The sequence below is a fragment of the Xiphophorus hellerii genome, chromosome 6 (assembly GCF_003331165.1).
Source record: "Xiphophorus hellerii strain 12219 chromosome 6, Xiphophorus_hellerii-4.1, whole genome shotgun sequence".
NCBI lineage: Eukaryota > Metazoa > Chordata > Actinopteri > Cyprinodontiformes > Poeciliidae > Xiphophorus > Xiphophorus hellerii.
Window position 1 is genome coordinate 5,386,304 of NC_045677.1, and position 21,243 is coordinate 5,407,546.

A 21,243-nucleotide genomic window follows, 5' to 3' on the forward strand; every position below is an offset into this window, starting at 1 on the left:
AAAAACCCATCTGAAGTCATCATCGTCACTTTTATTAAAACAATGCACAAGGTTCATGTCTTTTGAGCATAATCCAAGAAACGTGAACGAACGTCAACACTTGATGAATCGATGCGTGACCTCATAGATTCCCACAGACTCCTTGGCTTTGTCGTCGTAGTCGTTCCAGTCCTAAAATGTGCAACACGAGGACATTGTTTTTCTTTTTAAATAAGGTAAAATAGACATATCAAGAAAGAAAAGTAACACTCTCGGGAGCAGTCGGAAACAGATAGTGGATTAATAATCTAACAAAATAACTTTTGGGACAAGGTGGCCACAATGTTCTTACCTTTTCTAGCAGGTTGACTTCAGGAAACGGCGTTCCGGTCTCCGCTCCCTCTGCAGCAAAACCGGCCTGCGGAAGGAGAGGTGGTGCTACAGTCAATTCAATTCAAACTTTATTAATAGAGAGTAACCTTGTCCACAGTAGAGATAAAAAAAAATAAAATAAAAAAAATAGAAAAAACTGTTTGTGATGTAGATCAGAAGAAGAGGAAAAATACTTCAGGTAAATCCTAAAATCGGAGTCACAAAGTGCAAGGCTCTGTTTTTGTAGAATCTTTGATTTAATAGCTCTAAAAGTCAAAGTGTGCTGATCCTAAATTTTCAAATGTCTATGGATAAATAAAAACTGATACGAAATACAACTATAAAGTGAAAAAATATGTATAAAATATATATATATTTGTAATTTATGTACTTCAATCAAGTACATAAACCTGTTTGAAGTCAACAGCTTCAAACTTCACAAAACAACTTAAAGTTAATTTTAACTGCTTGTTAAAATCTTGCAGCCAGATACCACAAGAGTAAATACTCTGTAGGTCAGCGCACCGGGGAACCAACACACTAAAGGTGGCTTTAATGTTATGCCCGAGTGATGCACAACGTTTGTACAAAAAAAAAAAAAAATCCAGTGAATCAGTAACCGCTATTAAAAAAACAAACAAAAAAAAACAGTACAAAATTATTACAGTAGATGTAATAGATCTATTATTACATCCTACTAATTGAATTAAATATAGTCTAAGAGTTTTACAGAGAGAGTTTTACAGAACTCTGAAGTTTTTTATGAATCTGCCTGATCAGGAATAAAAAGACGGAAAGATTCTCACCTGCGGTTGGAAGTCAACCGGCTCCAGGCCGCGGCACTCGAACTGCACCATCGTCTTGAATTTCTCGTTGTCCGACGCCTTCGTTCCAGAGAACACACACCGGCGTGAGAATGAAAAACAGACACAGTCACACACTCTGTTCATTATAAAGGAGATGGATTTAAAAGGAAATCTGAAAAAAAAAACCTATATAATCCAAAAAGAAAACAATGAAGTTTCTGGAAATATATATATAAATATAGTTTTATAAAATTATCTTATGAACATACAGGAGGAGAGGCGTGTGTACATTCTCAAAACTATCGACACAGGTTCTGAGAGCAGCTAACGGTTATTTGATTTGATATTTGATTATTCTGACGATTAATCGGAAAACAAAATCGCCACATTCTGCTGATTTTTCATTCAGCCGCCTATGCCTTTTTAATACAATATCAGAAATACACAAAAGACACAATTTCATTCCTTTTTTGAATAAGAAAGTAAACATTTTATTGCCTAAAATGCAACGACAGCGTTCCTTTAGTGAACGCTTGATCAGTTGTCGCAAACGATGCACAAATGATTGCGTCGTTAAATTTGTTGTTTTTTATACAGTTTTGTCTTAATTACTGCTCTGGGTGTGTTGTTCTTTCAGAAAATTGCCTTTTTAAGTGTCCGTGTATTTGATGTGTAACGATTCATCAGTTACTAAATTCATTGACAGTTATTTCAATAACCAATTAATCACGATTAATCCAATTAATTCTTTCCATCCTTTAAAAAAAATAAATAAAATAAAAACATAACACAGTATGCTGGGAAAACTGAGTCGTGGTAGGCCATGTTTAACACCTGGCACCAGACGGTCTACTTACATTATAAGGGGTGATGGTGTCTCTCAGGATATCTGCAATGGAGGAAATTGGCCTCCGATTAGTTCAAACATCTCAAACGGGCAGCTGACACACTTAATGACAGACTCATGCGCACCTATTGAATTCTCCCTCGCACAAAGTTTGCATTTCTGGACCATGCTGGCGCTCCCCCGGCCTCCTTTCAGCGGAACGCTCTCCTGTCGACACAGAGACCGGGCGAATGTTGACATACGGGACGGCAAATTTGTATTTTTTTTTTTTAAATGACGTTTTTCTACTTACCATTAGAGTCACGTACTGCCATTTGTCCGGGACCTCCCCACAGTTTCCACACTTCAGCTGAAGGCGGGAGGAGAAAACGACGAGTGAGTAGAGAGACAGAGAACGACAGAACATGAAGTGGCTCTGGTGGTCTAAGTCCTGGCCTTAACTCCACGGTGCGTTCAAGTCACAAAGGTTTCCTATGTATTTTTAGTTTTTGTCAATTTCATTGTTTTTTTTACTGTTTCAAATTGGTTTTAATACAAGATCACCATGTTTTAAATGTAGTTTTTTAAAAGGGTGCACAGAAAATGGATGGATGGATGGAATACATTTACCTAATCACAACCAAGATATGCTACAACATTATAAAGTTGGAAATTTGTCAGTAAAAAAATCTCTAAATTTTACTCTCATTTTAAAGTCACACTTTTGCAACAAAAGGATGTACATTCCCTACGTTTACCACCTCTACCCTAGAGGAGTCCTGACTTAATTATTTTAGGAAATTTTCTAATAACTATAAGTATTATTTTTCTAAAACGTTGTCACGTTGCTATGTCACACAACATCTTTTTTAATATTGCAAATATATGTCCTTAACAACAGTGGTCTCCAACCTTTTCATTACCGCGGACCGGCTAAGACTTAGCAATTTTGCTGCCGCGGCCCGGGGTGGGAGGGAGCAGGGCCGTGCAGAGACCTATGGAGGGGCAGAGGCTCAAATTTAAAAAAAGGGGCACATTGAACAAGACTATTGTCCTCAGAGGAGATTTCTAATGCAAAGGAGATTTGCGTGATGCACATCATGAATTCAACATGACTAGATGATTCAGCTGTTATTAGTTTCACAGTGGAGAAGGAATTTGTGCAAATAACTTTTTTCCTCATATCTTATTCAGTTCTCTGTGATTCATTTATGAAGAACAAATTCAGAAACCATCTAAGATGATGTGGAGACTGGTACCCATCTTACCGATTGGTGAGTTGCTCATTTCATCCATAACATTTCTATATTTTTGGAGATAAAATGTTTAAAGAAAGCATTTGTACAACAGGACAGAGGAAATATATAAATGACACAGCTAAGCAGTGAAAACCAGAGAAGTCAGCCAGCCAATGTTTTCCTTATGAACAGAGCAAGTAATTAAGGCAAGACATGATAAGTTGAAGAGGATCCTCCTCACTCCCAGTTCAAAATAGATCAAGCAGATGGTTTAGAGCCAGTTTCTAAATGTGACTGATGTGTGTCTAACTTCTGGAAAAATACTTACTCTCTATAAAACCAATCAAAAACACTTGTATTAATTTATTTGTTTACGAGTATTCTCATAGGTAAAGTTACACGTACGTATGAGTTGAAAAACAGGATAAATACAAAACTTACATTTATGCACATTTACTGACTTAAATTCACAAATTTAGATGTCTACGCATGCATTTTTAATTGACAGTAGTTTTATCTCATACATAACTCCTTGTGTTTCCATAGCAACTAAAACAAACAAGAACCTGACACAGGTCGTGTGACATCATCATGTCATCGGTGTTCTCATCGATGATGTCATAAAGGTTCAAGCCATTATTATTATCATTTGGAATCCAAGAATTCTCAGTTTGCTTTTCAACGCCGTTGGAGGTACAACACTTTGATAGAGAGACGATTTCGGACAGTGATTTTAGAAACCATTTCAACTACAGTCAAGATGATTTTAACTATCGGTTGGGGCCTTGGGTATCTTGTTACGAAGGGAGTAGAAAAGTTGCTGGGATATCGGATTAAAGATGAAGACATTTCAGCAGAGAGATCAACTGATGAAAGTTCAGAACACTTTGATTTTGACGTCGTCGCCGAAGACGATGTAAAACACAGTGTTGTTTCAAAGGAGAGCTCATATGAAGATGAACGATACAAGTACTTCGGATTTGAAGATTTCTTTAAAGAATGTGTAAAACACAAGAATGTTTATGCAGAGAGCTCATCTGAAGATGGAAGATTTGAGTCCTCAGGTTCTGACATTGTCTCCGAAGACGATGAAAAACACACTGATGTTTCTTCAGAAAGCTCATCTGAAGATGAAAGATTTGAGCAGCACCCAGCAGGGTGGGCGGAGACACAGGAAGGAGCCGAATGTGGGTCCGACGGGCAACGTCGGTGCTGGGGCCGGGCCACAAGAGGCTGGTCCGCCAGGCGACGTCGGCGCAGGGACCGGGCCACAGGAGGCGGCGACAAGGAGTCTCTGGGAGAATCTGGAGGAGCACTAGGAGGCTGGTTCTCGGGAGGAGCACTAGGGGGCGACGAGGAAACATTGGGAACACTAGGGAGCTCGGAGGAGACGCTAGGGAGCTCGGAGGGAAAGCTAGGGAGCTTGGAGGGAAAGCTAGGGAGCTTGGAGGGAACGCCAGGGAGCTTGGAGGGAAAGCTAGGAAACTCGGAGGAACTAGGAAGCTCTTTAGGGGCCAAGAACCCACTAACTGGGCGGTGGCTGGCGACCACCTGGAAACCCATCATCATGGGGACCAGAGCGAAGGCGATAGTGTGCTCTCTTCGCCGAGGGGCTGGAGCAGGCTTAGGAGCGACGGCTGATGGGGGCGTGGGAGCGGCAGCCACAGCGGTGACGACCGGAGGTGTGGAGGACGCAGGGGCTGGAGGTTCTATTTGCTGAACTATGATTTCTAGTTGAGTTATGTTTTTTCGTAGTTAAATTTCGTAGTTCCGTCTCGTATCAAACGTCTTTTCTTTTTTTTATCGCTTAAAATGAGTCCACAAACTATCACGACTGCTTCTACATCATCATGTTCAGAAGGGGCTTCATTTACCTTTATCAAAAGGAAAGGAAGTAGGCAAAGACCGGGTAAAAAGATCTAATGCGACGGTTTCTCCAGCCCCTCCTCTCGAAAGCAATTAAGGTGCTTTTGGAGAGGAGCTAGAAATTTCTAATTTGGTTGAAGAAAATATCCTTGATGAGATAATAACCGAGCATTTTGAAGCTGGAGACGTTTCAGTAACTGGGACAGAACATGTGTTGTTGAGTTCAGTTACTTAAACATTCATGACAAGAGACACAAAATTTTCTGGGATCAAAGGGTAAAAAGATTAAGACAGGTTTCCTGTTTGCAGGTTTCTCTCCGGGCGCTCCGGCTTCCTGCCACAGTCTAACATCATGACTGTTTGGTTAATTGGCCTCTAAATTCTCCTTAGATGTTAATAAAACATTAATTTTGAGAATAAAACTGTTGGACAGTGGCTCAGTTGGGAGCACTGTTGCCTTGCAGCATCAAAGTCCTGGGTTTGAATCCCCTCTCTCATAACCCACTTTCCTGTCTACTCCTATTAAATAAAGGCCACTAGAGCCTTTATTTCCCAAAAAGGCTCTGAAATAATAAATGTATTTCTGACATTTAATTACAAAATGTCAGAAATAGATTTTGTAATTACATTTCATGAATAAAATATCAAAAAGAAATTTGCAGGTTTCTCTCCGGGTGCTCCGGCTTCCTGCTACACTTTAAATTCATGATTGTAAACACATTATTTCATCCATAACATTTCTATATTTTTGGAGATAAAATGTTTAAAAAAAGCATTTGTACAACAGGACAGAGGAAATATATAAATGACACAGCTAAGCAGTGAAAACCAGAGAAGTCAGCCAGCCAATGTTTTCCTTATGAACAGAGCAAGTAATTAAGGCGAGACATGATAAGTTGAAGAGGATCCTCCTCACTCCCAGTTCAAAATAGATCAAGCAGATGGTTTAGAGCCAGTTTCTAAATGTGACTGATGTGTGTCTAACTTCTGGAAAAATACTTACTCTCTATAAAACCAATCAAAAACACTTGTATTAATTTATTTGTTTACGAGTATTCTCATAGGTAAAGTTACACGTACGTATGAGTTGAAAAACAGGACAAATACAAAACTTACATTTATGCACATTTACTGACTTAAATTCACAAATTTAGATGTCTACGCATGCATTTTTAATTGACAGTAGTTTTATCTCATACATAACTCCTTGTGTTTCCATAGCAACTAAAACAAACAAGAACCTGACACAGGTCGTGTGACATCATCATGTCATCGGTGTTCTCATCGATGATGTCATAAAGGTTCAAGCGATTATTATTATCATTTGGAATACAAGAATTCTCAGTTTGCTTTTCAACGCCGTTGGAGGTACAACACTTTGATAGAGAGACGATTTCGGACAGTGATTTTAGAAACCCTTTCAACCTCAGTCAAGATGATTTTAACTATCGGTTGGGGCCTTGGGTATCTTGTTACGAAGGGAGTAGAAAAGTTGCTGGGATATCGGATTAAAGATGAAGACATTTCAGCAGAGAGATCAACTGATGAAAGTTCAGAACACTTTGATTTTGACGTCGTCGCCGAAGACGATGTAAAACACAGTGATGTTTCAAAGGAGAGCTCATCTGAAGATGAACGATTTGAGTCCTCTGATTTTGACATTGTCTCCGAAGACGATGAAAAACACAGTAATCTTTCTTCAGAAAGCTCATCTGAAGATGGAAGATTTGAGTCCTCAGGTTTTGACATTGTCTCCGAAGATGATGTAAAAGATGATGGAATTTCAGGAGAATTCGAAGAGGATAAGACGGGGAAGTACTTGGGTTTTGACATTTTTTCTGAAGATCAGAAGGACATCGATGCTTCCTCTAAAGTTGAGGAAGTTACCACTAATACATGTTTGACAGTAAAGACATCTGGAGAAACTGCTGCTTTGGAAAGCATCTGTCTTCCTGATTACAAAATGGAGCTGGAATTTGAAACCTTCTCTGGAGACACAGAAATTAAAAAATACACAGACCATTTTGAGAACCTGGACACTAAAGATACAGTTGATTCACCAAAGGAAGTTGACTCTGGAAGCAGAAATGATGCTGATGATGTTGTGCCACATTTTGATGAAGTGTCTGAGCTTTCTTCATCAGAAGAATGGTCTTCAGATGAAGAAAGCTCTGAAGATGATACTGAATTTGACCCTGACCATAACGACAGCATTTATGCTAAGAACATTGATGCTTCCTCCAAGGATGAGGAAGTTCCCTCTGGAAGCCCAAATGCTGAGGATATGTGGACAGATTTTGGAGAAGTATATAAGTTTTCTTCATCAGAGGAATCGTCTTCTGAAGAAGAAAACTCAGAAGACGGAAATCAGAATGACACCAATGATTTCGATGCCATGGATGTAAATATTTACCCAGCCATGTATTTTTGCAAATTCTCCAACTCCTTTTTTAACTGTTGGATGAATTCCACAACGCAAAGCATCATGAACTTGACTGTTGTCAGAAGGTTTGTGGCTCAGCATCCTCAGGAGATTTCTGAACGTTTTTCAGCGACACCATTGTTTGCAAGATGTTTCTTTACAGCAATGTGCCATCCAGGAAGAGACTTTCCTCCACATGAAGTCTTTGCTGTTCAGAACGAAATCATTGATATTCTGAAGGTTAAGGATGTGAAACATCAGGACAGGCCAGGAGTCCTTTTGTTTTACATGTTGCACTATCTGGCAGAGTGTGGCATCTACACAAACACTAAATTATATACAACTGACTACTGTGAACATTGTCAGAAGTGTTCACGAATTATTCGTGACCTTGGTCCTGTCGTTCCTCTGCCAAAGGAACAAGAAAATGACACCACATCAACTCTTCTGGAGGATTATTGGAATGGAATTTCAGAAAGTTGCGACACCTGCAAGTCCAACAAAAAGAGGCATTGCTTTTTTAATGACACTGATGTGATGACCCTGATACTGCCATGGCCGGACAGTCCAGATGATATCAGACATCCTGTGATACCTGACCCAGCCCTGGAAGTTCCTGTAAAAAATGGAACTCAGTTATATCATCTGTCCTCCGTCATTTGCTGGAGACATTCAACTGCTTCTGACACCAGCAGCTTTTACACATATCTGATGTGTGGAGAACTGGTGTTTAAGGCGGAGGATGAGCGGGTATCACTGGAAAAGATCGACTGTGCAGCTGACGTTTGCAGGAATGGGTACGTCTACATCTATGAAAAAGCCACAGAAGGACATAATGAATACAGTGTAGGGCTCAAAGTCTGAAAAACAAAACAAGGGTGGGTGGAGGGGCGCAGGACGGGGGTCCAGAGTCCAAATAACAACAAAAAACAACCCAACAGCGTGGGCGGAGACACAGGAAGGAGCCAAGAGTCCAAAAACAACAGAAAACAACCCATCAGGGTGGGCAGAGGCACAGGAGATGAAACCCGCGGGGAAAGTCCGGCGGGCGTACGTCGCGTGGGAGGTCCGGCAGGCGTCCGCGGCACTGGAGGAGGTCCGGAGGACATCCGCGGCACTGGAGGCGGAACCAGGAGGTGCGGCGTAAAGACAGAAACAGCACGATGACACCAAATGAGACGAGGACCTGACAAGGGTGGGTGGAGGGGCGCAGGACGGGGGGCCAGAGTCCAAATAACAACAAAAAACAACCCAGTAGGGTGGGCGGAGGCACAGGAAGGAGCCAAATGTGGGTCCGGCGGGCAACGTCGGTGCTGGGGCCGGGCCCCTGGAGGCTGGTCCGGAGGTCGACGTCGGCACAGAGGCCAGGCTGTGGGAGGCGGGTCCGCCAGGCGACGTCGGCGCAGGGACCCAGGCCACAGGAGGCGGCGACAAGGAGTCTCTGGGAGAATCTGGAGGAGCACTAGGAGGCTGGTTCTCGGGAGGAGCCCTAGGGGGCGACGAGGAAACATTGGGAACACTAGGGAGCTCGGAGGAGACGCTAGGGAGCTCGGCGGGAACGCTAGGGAGCTTGGAGGGGACGCTAGGAAACTCGGAGGAACTAGGAAGCTCTGAAGGGGCCGAGAACCCACTAACTGGGCCCGAAGGCTCACTTACGGGGACAGGCCATGCCATCAGCCGCGCCCCCTGTCGGCCCGGTGTCAGGCGGCCGCCTGGCTTAAGGAGGCTGTATCCTAATCTTGCTCCAATAAGTGCACCCATGAGCTCCAAGCGAGGTAATGTCATTTTCTTTAATGGTGCTACTCGTGACTTGGAGGCCACAAAACTGGTAATAGTCTCTCCTAGGTTGTTTTGTCCTTGAAGATATGCCACAGCACCGTAAGCCTTTTCACTTGCATCACAGTAGACATGCAACTTTACAGTGTGTGATTCTTTGTTGATCTCAGTGTGGTACCACCTGGGAATAGACACCAGGTGTAACAGTGGTAACTCCACACACCACTGCTCCCACTTCTTTTCTAAGTCAGTAGGTAATGGTTCATCCCAACTCAGTCCCTTTTCCCACATCTCTTGGAAAAGGCACTTTACTCGGACTGTAAAAGGAGTAAGAAACCCAATAGGGTCGAATATACGGGCTGATGTTCTTAGTACACTTCTTTTTGTATTTTCTCTGTCTTTCAAAATGTCCATTAACCCCCTTTGATCAAACACAAAATCATCGTGTTCCGGTCTCCAAACTAGTCCAAGTACTTTAAGCACATTTCCACTGGACTCTGTATCACCAGTGAGCTCTACTCCATTCTCTTTCCACATGGCTTTCAGATCAGGTGAGTTGGTAACCCATTTGCAGAGGTTCATGCTTGCCTGAGAGAGAATGTACTTTGCTGCAGTTGTCATGTGAAGAGCATCCTGCACAGTAGGTGAGCTTGAAATAAAGTCATCTACATACATAGAGTCTCTGAGAGCCTGTACTGCCCTTGGCTGTTTTCTTTCAAATTGTTTGAGATGTTTTCTGATGGTGGCAGCAAGCAAGAATGGGCTGGGAGTTACTCCAAAAAGAATTCTTTTCATCCTCAGGACGCGCACCTCATTTTTCCAGTCCTCAGCTAAAGGTCTGTGCATCCACAAGAACCTGACAGCATCTCTGTCCTTTTCTGCTAGTGAGATTTGAAGAAAAGCCTTAGTTATATCAGCAGCAAATGCTATCTTGTGCAATCTGAACTTTATGAGCACATCTAGCAGGTTTGGGTTCAGGTTAGGTCCAGTGTACAGACAGTCGTTGAGGGATGGACTGTTTGCCTCATGTGAGGATGCATCAAATACCACTCTAAGTTTGGTTGTGGCCTTTTCTTCTCTTATTACAGCATGATGGGGCATATAATATTTCACAGTCTGTTGATCCATTTCTGGTTTTCCATCTGCAACCTCCTCACAGATACCATTTTGAAGATAGTCTTCTATTACATCGTTGTATCTGGCAAATAAATTTACATCAGTCTTCAGCTTTCTTGTTAGATTCTCAAAGCGTTTCTTCGCTACCCTGAAGTTGTCTGGAAGCTGGTCTTTGTCACATTGCCAGGGTAACTCAACTTTGTACCTTCCGTCTTCAAATGTTGTTGTTTGTTCAAAACGTTGCATAATTTCTGAGTCCTCTGGGCTTTCTGACTGTTTATTTACAATACCCAGGGACTCCACCTCCCAGAATGCATGCAGCTGCTTAGACAGCTGGGTGTCTTCGTTCAAACTAATGTGCATACACGTGGTGTCTGTAACACTGGAGGTAGTCACTGGTCCCTGTAAAGCCCATCCAAAAAGGGTTTCAACTGCCACTAATGAATCTGTAACCCTTTGGACCTTTCCAGTAACAACCTGCCAGTAGTAATCTGCTCCAATTAACATCTGCAACTCTTGTTCATTAGCACCCTCTAGTGGAAAGTCTCCAAGCTGCAGTCCTCTTTTCTTAATCTCTGCTTGAATGGGCTCAGTTGGTACCTTTATTACAGCAGTGCACACCTCAGGGGCCTCTACAGCATCTATTTCGATTTTCCGTTCAGTGTTCCACACATTTTCAAGTTGAACTCTCACTATGTTGCGTTTCTTTACTACAGGACTGGTGGAACCAAAAACATGGAGGTTTAGTGTCTCTTGCCTCACAACTGGCAGTCCTAGGGCTCGGACAATGTCTCTGTGAACAAAACTACGCTGGCTACCTCCATCTAACAGACAGCGAGATATTTTTCTCTCCTTTGGTCCTACAGCCCATGCCTTAACCGTTTGGAGCAATACTGTGTTCTGAGTATTTGTCTTCACTTTGACTGAGCTGGTCAACGAAGACAACACAGCCTCTGCATTTCCACTATTGCTGGTACTGTCGACTTCTGGTTTAGCTTCAGATTGTTCACAAACTGACAAGTGGTGTTTTCGATTGCACTGTCTGCACAAAATCTTCACTCTGCAGTATTTCGCAATATGTTTCGGGCCCAGGCAGACAAAACACCGTCCAAGCCTTTTCAGTTTCTCCCTGCGTGCACTTATTGTAAAACCATGACAGTTCTCTGGTTTATGGTCATTACCGTCACAAAACACACAGGTTTGTGGCACAACTCTGGCTGTGTGCAAAGCAGTCGCTCATGGGATGCTCCACTTTCTGGGTTGATCACAGGCATAGGATGGCTTACCCACATGCTTGTGTTGTGTGCTCGGGCTCTTCAATGTGTGGCCTGGTCTGGTCAGCAGAAGCGCCCGTTCTCTGCTTTGCACTTCATTTTGCAGAAACTGAATCAATTCTGGGACTTTCCATTCGTTAGTTGAGTTTTGTTGCCGTGTATAAGCAAGTGCTATGTCTTCTGGAATAAGCTGTAGCAACACTGGACATAGGAGACAGCCGTAAGTATCACTTTGCACTCCAAGAGACTCCAAGCTGCGTATCTGGATCTCGCATTCATCATAAATGTGCCTCAAAGCTGCAACATCAGATGATCTTCTCACAGGTGTCAAGTTCAGCAATTTAGACATATGAGCACTTATCACAATATCCTTCCTTCCAAAACGATTCTGGAGTAACTCTATTGCAGCATCATAGTTGACATCTGTCATTGTCAGTCCTGCAATAGTCCGAGCAGCTGCTCCAGTTAGGTAAGATCTCAGGTAAGTGAACTTGTCCGTCTTACATAGTCCATCATTTCTGTGAATGGCTGATTCATACTGTGACCAGAATTCCTGCCATTGGCTTATTTCTCCATCATACTTGATTATCGTTAGTTTGGGCAGTTTAACCGTCTGTTTGGATTGTGATGAAAATGAGCCGTTGTTTACGTCACTCACACGCGCTCTCAGGGTATCTGTAGCGGTCTCCTGCAATCCGATAACGTTGGTGGTGCGAACCTTCCAAACGAGAATCCGGTCCGTGTAATCCTGTGAGTTCGTTATCTCAGTGTCCAAGTCTTCAATTGACGTTTCATCTTCTATGCTCTTGTCCAAATCCAATAAAATGTCCTCCTTAGAAGATAAAACTGCCAGGAACTCACGCAGTCTATCCATATCTGGACTCTCTTTGCCCACCTCATCCTCTAGTCGAGTTAACAGCTTCGTCGTTGCTGTTCGGATAGTCGACCGTTTCCTCTTTAATCGCTCCAGTCCTTCCGTCATGTTGGCTGCTAAACTGAGCCTTAGCTTCACTTCGTTCAGAAAAATCAAAAAAAAATCCTTATTCCCGGGTTTCGGCACCAAAATGTTACGGAGTAAAGCTTCTTCTCAAACAAGACGGAGGCTCGTATTTCCTTTACTGAACCTTTCTGTTCAGTATTTATTGAAGAGAAAAAGGAACGGCGTCCGCTGATTACGGGCAACAGCAGTTCGTAACCAATGGCAATCAAAAGTCAACAAAGCAAGATAGTGACAAACAGTAACAGGTCCTTAAGCATTCTTCAAAATAAGACTTCCTCTATTCAAATAAATCATGTCTTGCACTTAAATATATTTCACTTCACCTTTGTAATTATATACAATCATGTTCAATACAATTAATAATAATCATCATGTAAATTATGCTTAACATATAATTGTAAATCAGTCACTTATCATGCAAATATACCGAACAACATAAGTGTAAAAAGGTCACAACAAGTGGTCCCCAATCTTTTTAGTAACGCGGCCCGGTCAAGACTTCGAAAATTCGCTGCGGACCGGGGGAATGGGGGATGGGTTGCGCGCCGAGACGGAAGTATTTAATTATTTCATCCGTGGCCCGGTACCAATTGGTCCACGGATCGGTACCGGTCCGCGGCCCGGGGGTTGGGGACCACTGCTTAAGAATACAAATGTGTCCTCGTTTTCTTTAAAAGGCATGACTTTGACATAAAAGAATATCCGAGTTTTTTCTTGCAAATATGTCAAATTAATCCCAAAGTTTCTTTGATTTTCTTGGCAGAAATGTACTTCTCTGTGGACATCAGTTACCAACAACGGCACTAATACTCCTCCATTCATTTCTTACTAGGGACGGTGAGCTTTGGGTTTTTGTTTGCGCGTCTTCAGATGTCTCACTGCCATAATACATAACTTATGTGTGAAGATAATTATTTTCATGCAAGTGTGTAATTTTTTTCCACATAAGATTAACCCAGATGAAGCCAGGTGTGTTTGTCAGTACGGATTTTACTTGAACTGCCAGATAAGATACAAAAAAAAAGTTCTTTTTTCCGCAATATTCTTTATTTTGCCTTTGATCATTATTTTATTGACATTTGCTTTTTTCAGATAGTGATCTTTAATGGGAAGTAAGCAACCCCCTCACCCCCCCGTTTGATGATTAAGGCTTACAGATTATATAAATCCAAACTGAGGTTCCCGAAATATAGACCGCAACATCAGATCAATATATATATATAAAAAAAATAAAAATTCCCTTCTCACCCACCGCGGGTGGTTCTTATCCTCTGAGCTCGGGTCCTCTACCAGAGGCCTGGGAGCTTGAGGGTTCTGCGCAGTATCTTGGCTGTGCCAAGGACTGCACATTTCTGGACTGAGATGTCTGATGTTGTTCCTGGGATCTGTTGTAGCCATTGGTCCAGTTTGGGGGTGACTGCCCCGAGGGCCCCGATGACCACAGGCACCACTGTGGTCTTCACCTTCCAGGCCCTCTCCAGTTCCTCCCTGAGGCCCTGGTATTTCTCTAGTTTCTCGTGCTCCTTTTTCCTGATGTTGCAGTCGCTTGGTATTGCTACATCTATCACAACGGCTTTCCTCTGTTGTTTATCCACTACGACAATGTCTGGTTGGTTCGCCATTACCATTACCATACCATACCATACCATTACCATATATATATATATATATATATATATATATATATATAAATGTTACAGTCATGGGGAATGCTGCTGACATGGCAGAAAAAACCTCAGCGCCCCCCCCCGGTTGTTTGCCTAGTGCTGTTTGTGATGCAGCTACACAGCAAACTACATTATATACATGTGTGCAGCTCAAATTAAATTCCTCATTGATCTGAAACTGGTTGGGATCAACCAGCAGAGGACACGGAGCAGTTTTCGACAGTGAATTAAAAACAGGGGTATAAATAAAAGCATATAGTAGCATTCTCGCCGTCCTACCTTCAGAAACCAGCGGAAGTCTTCCCCCAGCGGCCTGACATTTGTCACATTTTCCAGGTTGGCTTTAAACTGCAGCCCGAACTTCTGTCATGAAACAGAGAGGAGTTAGAACCGAGACAGAACGAGCCGAACGAGCGCGCTTTGGGTCAGAACCCTGCAGAAGGGGCGACACATACCACCATCTTCGACGCTCCAATGACGTCAACCGTCTTTGAGGCGTTCAGGAATCCTCGAAATTTGTAACTTTTACTACTTATCAGCACTGGCAGTGGGTCTAGTCATGCGTCAAAGCTAATAGTTTGCTGCTTTGTTCGGGACATACTGAAGCTCGCCCAGTTTTACGTAAAAATACATTTAAGTTTTCCTCCTTTTTAACAAAGACTTCAACCTAAAAAACGCAAACATCGTGGAGCCAATCAACCTCGTTTGAACGAACATGTAAACCCGATTTGAAAAACGTCCGTTTTAAAAACAAACACTTATTTGTGAATTAAAAATGGCAAATTCACCGTTGACTTAAAATGTAGCATCTTTACATTATGAATGCACGTTTGCTACTGAACACGTCAACCCCACAACACTCGCGCTCCCTCTAGAGGCCAAAGTGAGCCATTTTGATTTTAGAACAACGTCAGCTCAGGAATCTTGCGCCTCGCTTAAAAGAAACACGCCAAACCAAACCAACTAATCTGCATCAGTTTATTCACCATTGGCAACTGACAAATTCAACTTCAACTAAGCAATCAGTCTCTTACTCCCCAACCATTCACAACTCATTCATTCAACTGCACAACATGACAAATATAGGACTTGGCATAAAGGGAAAAAAAACAAACTTTTATTCATTGAAAACCTATCCAAAACTGACCGGTTTCCTAGTGTTGAGATTTGCTGTGCATGAAAACCTGAGGCAACTTTACAGAGGCATTATGGTGGTTTGTCACACATCTGGAATGAATGCTATTGCTGAGGCAATGAACACCCCCGGAGCAGCCCCTCCCCCCCATCATTCATTAATGTGGCATTTTAGGCCAACTGCATTACCCTGAGTCTATGTCATCATGATGTCACAGCTGTGATTTGGCTGTGTGAATGTGTGCAGAAGCACCAAAGTTCTGAAAAATAATTTAGATAATCTTGTTTAAAATAAAATAACCATTTAGACCTTTTTTTTTTCCATCATTTAGATTTCAATAAATAATTAAATGTAAAAGAAGCATTTTGATCCTTTTTGGATTAACTGGAAACTTGCCAGCATTTGCTTTGATGTGTGACGATGCTCGTGTGAAACACTGGCGTGGATAACAATTCAAATCATTGACAAAACAATGAGAAACACGCTCAAGATTGTCAATACAGAGATCAACCTGCTTTCGGCCAACTTTAAACCGTTTTTGTTTTTTTTGCTTGTTTCAAATCCTCAAGACATTTTTAGGGTTTCCCTAGACACCAGGGCTTCAAGTTTTACCAGAAACAAAAAAGGGAAAAGAAAGTTTTTATTTTCTACCAGAAAAGACTTCCATTGTTTAGTAAGGGGACATTTAAAAAATAGAGCAGGGAGAAAAACCCAGTTTGAACAGCTCCCTTCTTTACCCTCCAAACAACAAAAAGAAAATCTAAGTTCAGGTTTGACAAAAGAAAAAAAATACATAACTGATCACAAAAGGGTCAATGCAAGGCATTTCAATTACTTCTGTCTCTCTTCTCTTTTTAAATACAGTGTAGCCAAGGTGGCGTTATCTACAGTGCGACACCCACACCCCTCTCCGCCCCGTGAAGAGAGGGGTCACGGCGTCAGTGAGGGCGGCTGCTCGACTCCGAGGCCCTCCGCTGCCGGGGGGTGCTGTGTCCGTTCGTGAAGCCGTTCTGACGCTTGGTCTGTCCACCGTTCAGAATGTCTTGGATGTGCTGGACGATCAAGTTGATGGCCACTGCACAAAACGGGAAACAGTTACGTGGGCCACAAAAATTGGCTTCAAAACATATCAAGTATTTTTTGGGATTGAACTGATGCAACCTAACATGGCTTCCATGCCCTTTTTTTTTTTAATGAACATGTTTGTGTTTGTAAAACTCTAGGGTGGTGAACAGATATGCACGATCCACTTCCAATACAAAATTTGAGACACAGTATCGGCCGATACTGATCCAATTCAGAAACAGGAGTGCTGAATTGACTCGAAATGTTTCGGGGGTTTCTTTAAATCCAGACATAAATGTACTGAATTACCAATTTACTTGATAACTCTGCACAAGTACAGCACACCAACAGCTTCACAAGCTTGGTCAAAAATGTAAAAACAACACCTTTTAATGTATTCAGTCAGTGGAATTGGGAGTAGAACAGCTGATCTAAAACAAATAAACTGAAACTGATAAAACAATAAATAAAAAAAAACAGATTAGATTTGAGTTACAGAGAGCAGCACACAATAACGCAGGAGAATGTTTACATTTTCCTTGTAGGGCAAAGTTAACACCCTCAGCCATCCTACTGTTGGTTTACATAACAATCAGTCTGGTCTTACCAAGGTTATCTGCTCCTTTTGGAATAATCAAGTCTGCATACTTCTTTGTCTAGAAGGAAAAAAAAGTTCAAGATAAAGCAAGTCAAAACATTTTCAATGCAGCTCAAATTAAAGCTATAATCAATCTATATTTTTTATTGAAACAAGCCAAAAACAATGGAGAAAGAAAATAAATCGCAGAAAAACAGCACCATCTATTGGATCATCTCTGCAACTGCAGCACTGATTTTCTACAAACACTGTGACCAACATACTAAAAATTAGAAAACATCAGTTGTTTTGCCAATTGGTCAATTATTAGTGTTGGTCATTATGTACCCAATTTTTGAAGGAACTGAAAGGAGCATCTTTGACAATTTACATTTTATACAGGTTGATTTATCTTCTAATATTAAGATAGTGTGAGAAATCTGAGCTTTTTTGATCATCAAAAATCAGTATCTATGATTCTTGACTCTACAGAACTTAAAACAAAGCAAAAAACTTGAAACGATAAATAAAAGAAGAAAAATCCTTGCGTTGTCACTTACCGGTAAACAGAACTCCTCAAAGGCTGGCTTTACAAAAGTAATATACTGACTCAGCACTTGTTCAAGATCTCTGCCACGCTCATTAATGTCCCTCAGAACTGGGGGAAAAAAAAAAAAAAGGCACAATGACCACATAAGATATTTGCAAGACACCCCTGTGGAATCCCACCCCTTTCACTACTGCTGGTTACCTCAGTGTCTTACTAAGCATTGTTCAGATTACTTTTAAACAAGTGACAACAGTGCGTGTCCAATCGGATCTTTTTCTATACACCTCGGCGCGAGAGCCGCGTGTCTGGGTCTGTGTCAACAAACAGCTTCATCTGGAACAGATCCCTGATTTCCTGAGAGTAGAACATGAGGATGCCCTCAAACAGGACCACGTCGGCCGGGTACACCGTAACAAACTCCTCTTTCCTGGAACAACACACAGAAAAAAGTTGCCTTTTCTCTGTGGCTGGAGGGGAAAACAACAACTGGAGATCGATTACAAAACCCGAGCTCAGAGGCAAAAACAAAATGTTCCTTTCAGGTCAGGAACTTGTTTATGAAAACACTGTCCTATGGGAAACTACAATACTGGGAGGTGCTGAAGAAACAGGATCTGGGCAGAGAAAGGAGGAAACGCTTACCTGGAATGAGTAACAAAGTCGTAAACTGGGATTTGCACCGTCTCTCCTTCAAGTATTTGTCTGAGCGTTTGCATGATTAGATCACTGTCGAAGGCATCTAGAAAAACCAAAAAAAGGCACAAGTTTGGTTATGAGTTTGTTTACTGTTTTTTCACCACCACCTAACTTTCAAAAGAACTTTTAGGAGATTTTTTTTTTTTTTTTGCATATTTGTTGATATTGTCACCATTTTGTGACAACCTGGTACGAGACGGATCATCTCAATAGAACAACCAATCAGAGCCTGTAGGCGGGTCTTAGTGCTGTCAATCACCCTGCGCGTGGCACTGTTCTTCCCCCTCTTCCTCCCTGCTGTGCTGCAGCTATCATAGCCTGCCATGAATGCTAAGGCTAGCTTGCATGGCCACTAATGGCAAACTTTTTTTAACAACATTAAGTTGTTTCTCCATCAGCGCATTTAGCAACGCATACACAAGCCTGATTGACAGCACTGAGATCCTCCTCCTGGCTCTGATTGGTTAAGTTTGACCAGGAGTGCTGCATTTCTTCAGACAGAAATATTAACTCAGGGAGGAAATGGAGAAGCTTGACATGTCACGACATTCACGGGAAAAACATATTTATAAAAATGACATACTGCTACTTCAATACGGGTGAAAATCTGCCGTTTTGAAAAATGCTGCAAACATTTGACACAAAGTATAAAGTAGATTGTTTGCACTTTCGTTTTTTTTGACTGAAGTCCTAACTGGCAGTTTAGCCCGTTTCTCCTTTTCCGTTTGAAGGACAGTTTTGTTTTTTTACAGAGACTTCATAACCTTTTTTTTTTATTTTGGATTTATTTATTTTGTTTATTTAAAATGTCTTCCAGTTAAATATTCTTTGAGAAATTAATGTCTTTGAGAGATTTTCTCAAAAAGAGTCTCAAAACGACAACATTATCGTGTATTGCGATCATTTCTGAGACAAAACGTCACAATCTGTTATCGTGACAGACCCAGTTGAGAGCTTCCATACCTGGATGATCGAAATTGAATTGGCCCTTTAGTGCTTTGGCTTTCTGCTCTGGAGTCAGCACCTTGTAGAAGCTGTCCTGGCTGAGGATCGCCACCTGCCGCTGGTGGCGGTCTATTTCGTTCTGGCCCAGCTTCTCCATGATCTTCTCACACACGGACGACTGTTACGAGAGACAACGGAGCCGATGAAATGGATAAAACATTCAGAATGGCCAAATAAATCCCTATGTAGTAATTGGAAATGACTCGGTTGGACGTACTTTGCTTTTTACCAATAAATCAAAAATAATATAACAAAAAAAAAAAAGTGCACCGTGGGCCATGGAGAGTGCCCTCACTAACCTCGGCAGCCCATTGCTGACTGGGCATTCCCCGCCCCTCCTGAGGCCTAGGTGTCTTTGTGCCAATAAAACTGTGCAGCAATCAGTTTTGTTGCCCCCAGTGGCAGTGGTGAGTCAATTTTGGCCAGATGCAGCAGTTTTGTTTTTGTTTTTTTGTTTTTTTTAGACAAGATGGTCAAACTGTTAATATACACTGGAATCAGGTCGGTAATACCAGCTGGCACAACTGATATGCCTTAGAGATCAAGTTCTCAGTAGACTAACTCTAAATATGAGAGATGACCAACTGGATTTTTTTCAACCAAACAAGTATACTTAAATCAGTTACAGCGATATTGCTAGAACATTTATTCTCAATGTTGGTTGCTTAAACTATTCTCTTATTGTGACGTTTATAGATTATGGGAAGGATAACTGAAAGTCTGCGTGGTTTTAACACCTTCGCTGGTTATAGAAGCCCAAACCTGCGTCACCAAGCAGAGATATGACATCAGTGATTTAAGAAGAAATAAAGTAAAAAGGGGCGGGGCTTAAGTTGCAACAGTCAGCTGTACGGACTGGAGTCAGAATCTGGAACAACTTTCCTCTGTGAATGAATTACAGACATTCAATCCGCTTATTTCTCAAAGCAAGTTTTACTGATAAGTTGAGTTCATATTGTTATTCTCTAGGTTCGGTTGCGACAGAATTTGAGTCGCACATCTTGAGGCGCGTCCGTTCTGACGCTCGTCAGTCAGCGCTGCCCACGCGGCAGCTAAACGACATAAAGGGCCGTGGGGGGGGGGAAATCTTTTATTCCCGCGAGCGCCTGCAACTTACTCACGTCAGCACCAAGGCTAGGTTAGCCGTGTTGACCACGGATAATTCCCAAAGGGTTCGTACATTTAGAAATGTGTTAGAAGTTCTACAGATATTCCATTATTTTTGAAAAAGAGCTAAAACCACAACAGACTCAATATGCTCGCTTATGTTTACAAACGCCGGTTTCCTGTTAGCATCATCTATTGTTTTTGCCCAACCAGCTACCATGTGATGGAATTCCAGCACCAGTTAGCTGCACGGTACACCAAAGGAAACCTGGTGCGTTCATTCAAAAGCTATGGAAAAAAGGGGGGAACATAAACACAGAGCGGTGGTCCAGAGGTTTCTGATAACGTAGCCGAACCCGGCTGATGTAACGGACCGTTACTGCGAACAGACGATAAAGCCGACCCTCAACTATGCGTCACACAAGCCACGCGGTTCGTTTAGCGTTAGCATCCGGTTACTGTGCCAACGTCAGCTGTGACTTTAAAAATAAAAACCGTGACATTTTCAGAGACCGGCTAAAGTACGAAATGAGAAGGCGAACCTTGCCACTAGCGGTGCCGCCGGAGACACCAATGAGGAAAGGCTGTCGAATAACGGTGGTGCTCTCATCCCGGTCCCTGAGAAGCGCCTCGCTGTCCCCGGCCATACTTGCAATGTGCGGTTGGAGAAGCTGCGCTGGAACGTCACCGTGACGGAGCTCCTCCCACTGTTTATGACGCCGACATTTATCAAATCAGGGCACTTTTTTTCCACTTGAGCTCAGTT

At 42.1% G+C, this 21,243-nt stretch overlaps 2 protein-coding genes across 3 annotated transcripts; both read right to left on the minus strand.

The window, feature by feature from the left end:
* Positions 1-11: 11 nt before the first annotated feature.
* On the minus strand, positions 12-15,136 carry czib (CXXC motif containing zinc binding protein). The gene is made up of 8 exons (XM_032564710.1): positions 14,798-15,136; positions 14,622-14,705; positions 2,297-2,353; positions 2,130-2,211; positions 2,015-2,046; positions 1,158-1,235; positions 332-397; positions 12-171 (listed from the first exon to the last, which is right to left on the minus strand). Exons 1-8 carry the CDS (start codon positions 14,801-14,803, stop codon positions 94-96), a joined length of 483 nt encoding a protein of 160 aa, XP_032420601.1. The 5' UTR covers positions 14,804-15,136; the 3' UTR covers positions 12-93.
* Positions 15,137-15,309: 173 nt separating this feature from the next.
* Positions 15,310-21,152, minus strand: uck2b (uridine-cytidine kinase 2b). Of its 2 annotated transcripts, none has more exons than XM_032564705.1 (7): positions 21,020-21,152; positions 19,329-19,488; positions 18,312-18,408; positions 17,954-18,096; positions 17,680-17,777; positions 17,150-17,198; positions 15,310-16,552 (listed from the first exon to the last, which is right to left on the minus strand). In XM_032564705.1, the coding sequence occupies exons 1-7, from the start codon at positions 21,122-21,124 to the stop codon at positions 16,416-16,418; spliced, it is 789 nt and encodes a 262-aa protein (XP_032420596.1). In that variant the 5' UTR covers positions 21,125-21,152; the 3' UTR covers positions 15,310-16,415. The 2 variants fall into 2 exon arrangements, with proteins under 2 accessions (XP_032420596.1, XP_032420597.1); XM_032564706.1 differs by lacking the exon at positions 21,020-21,152 and adding an exon at positions 19,670-20,979.
* Positions 21,153-21,243: the final 91 nt, after the last annotated feature.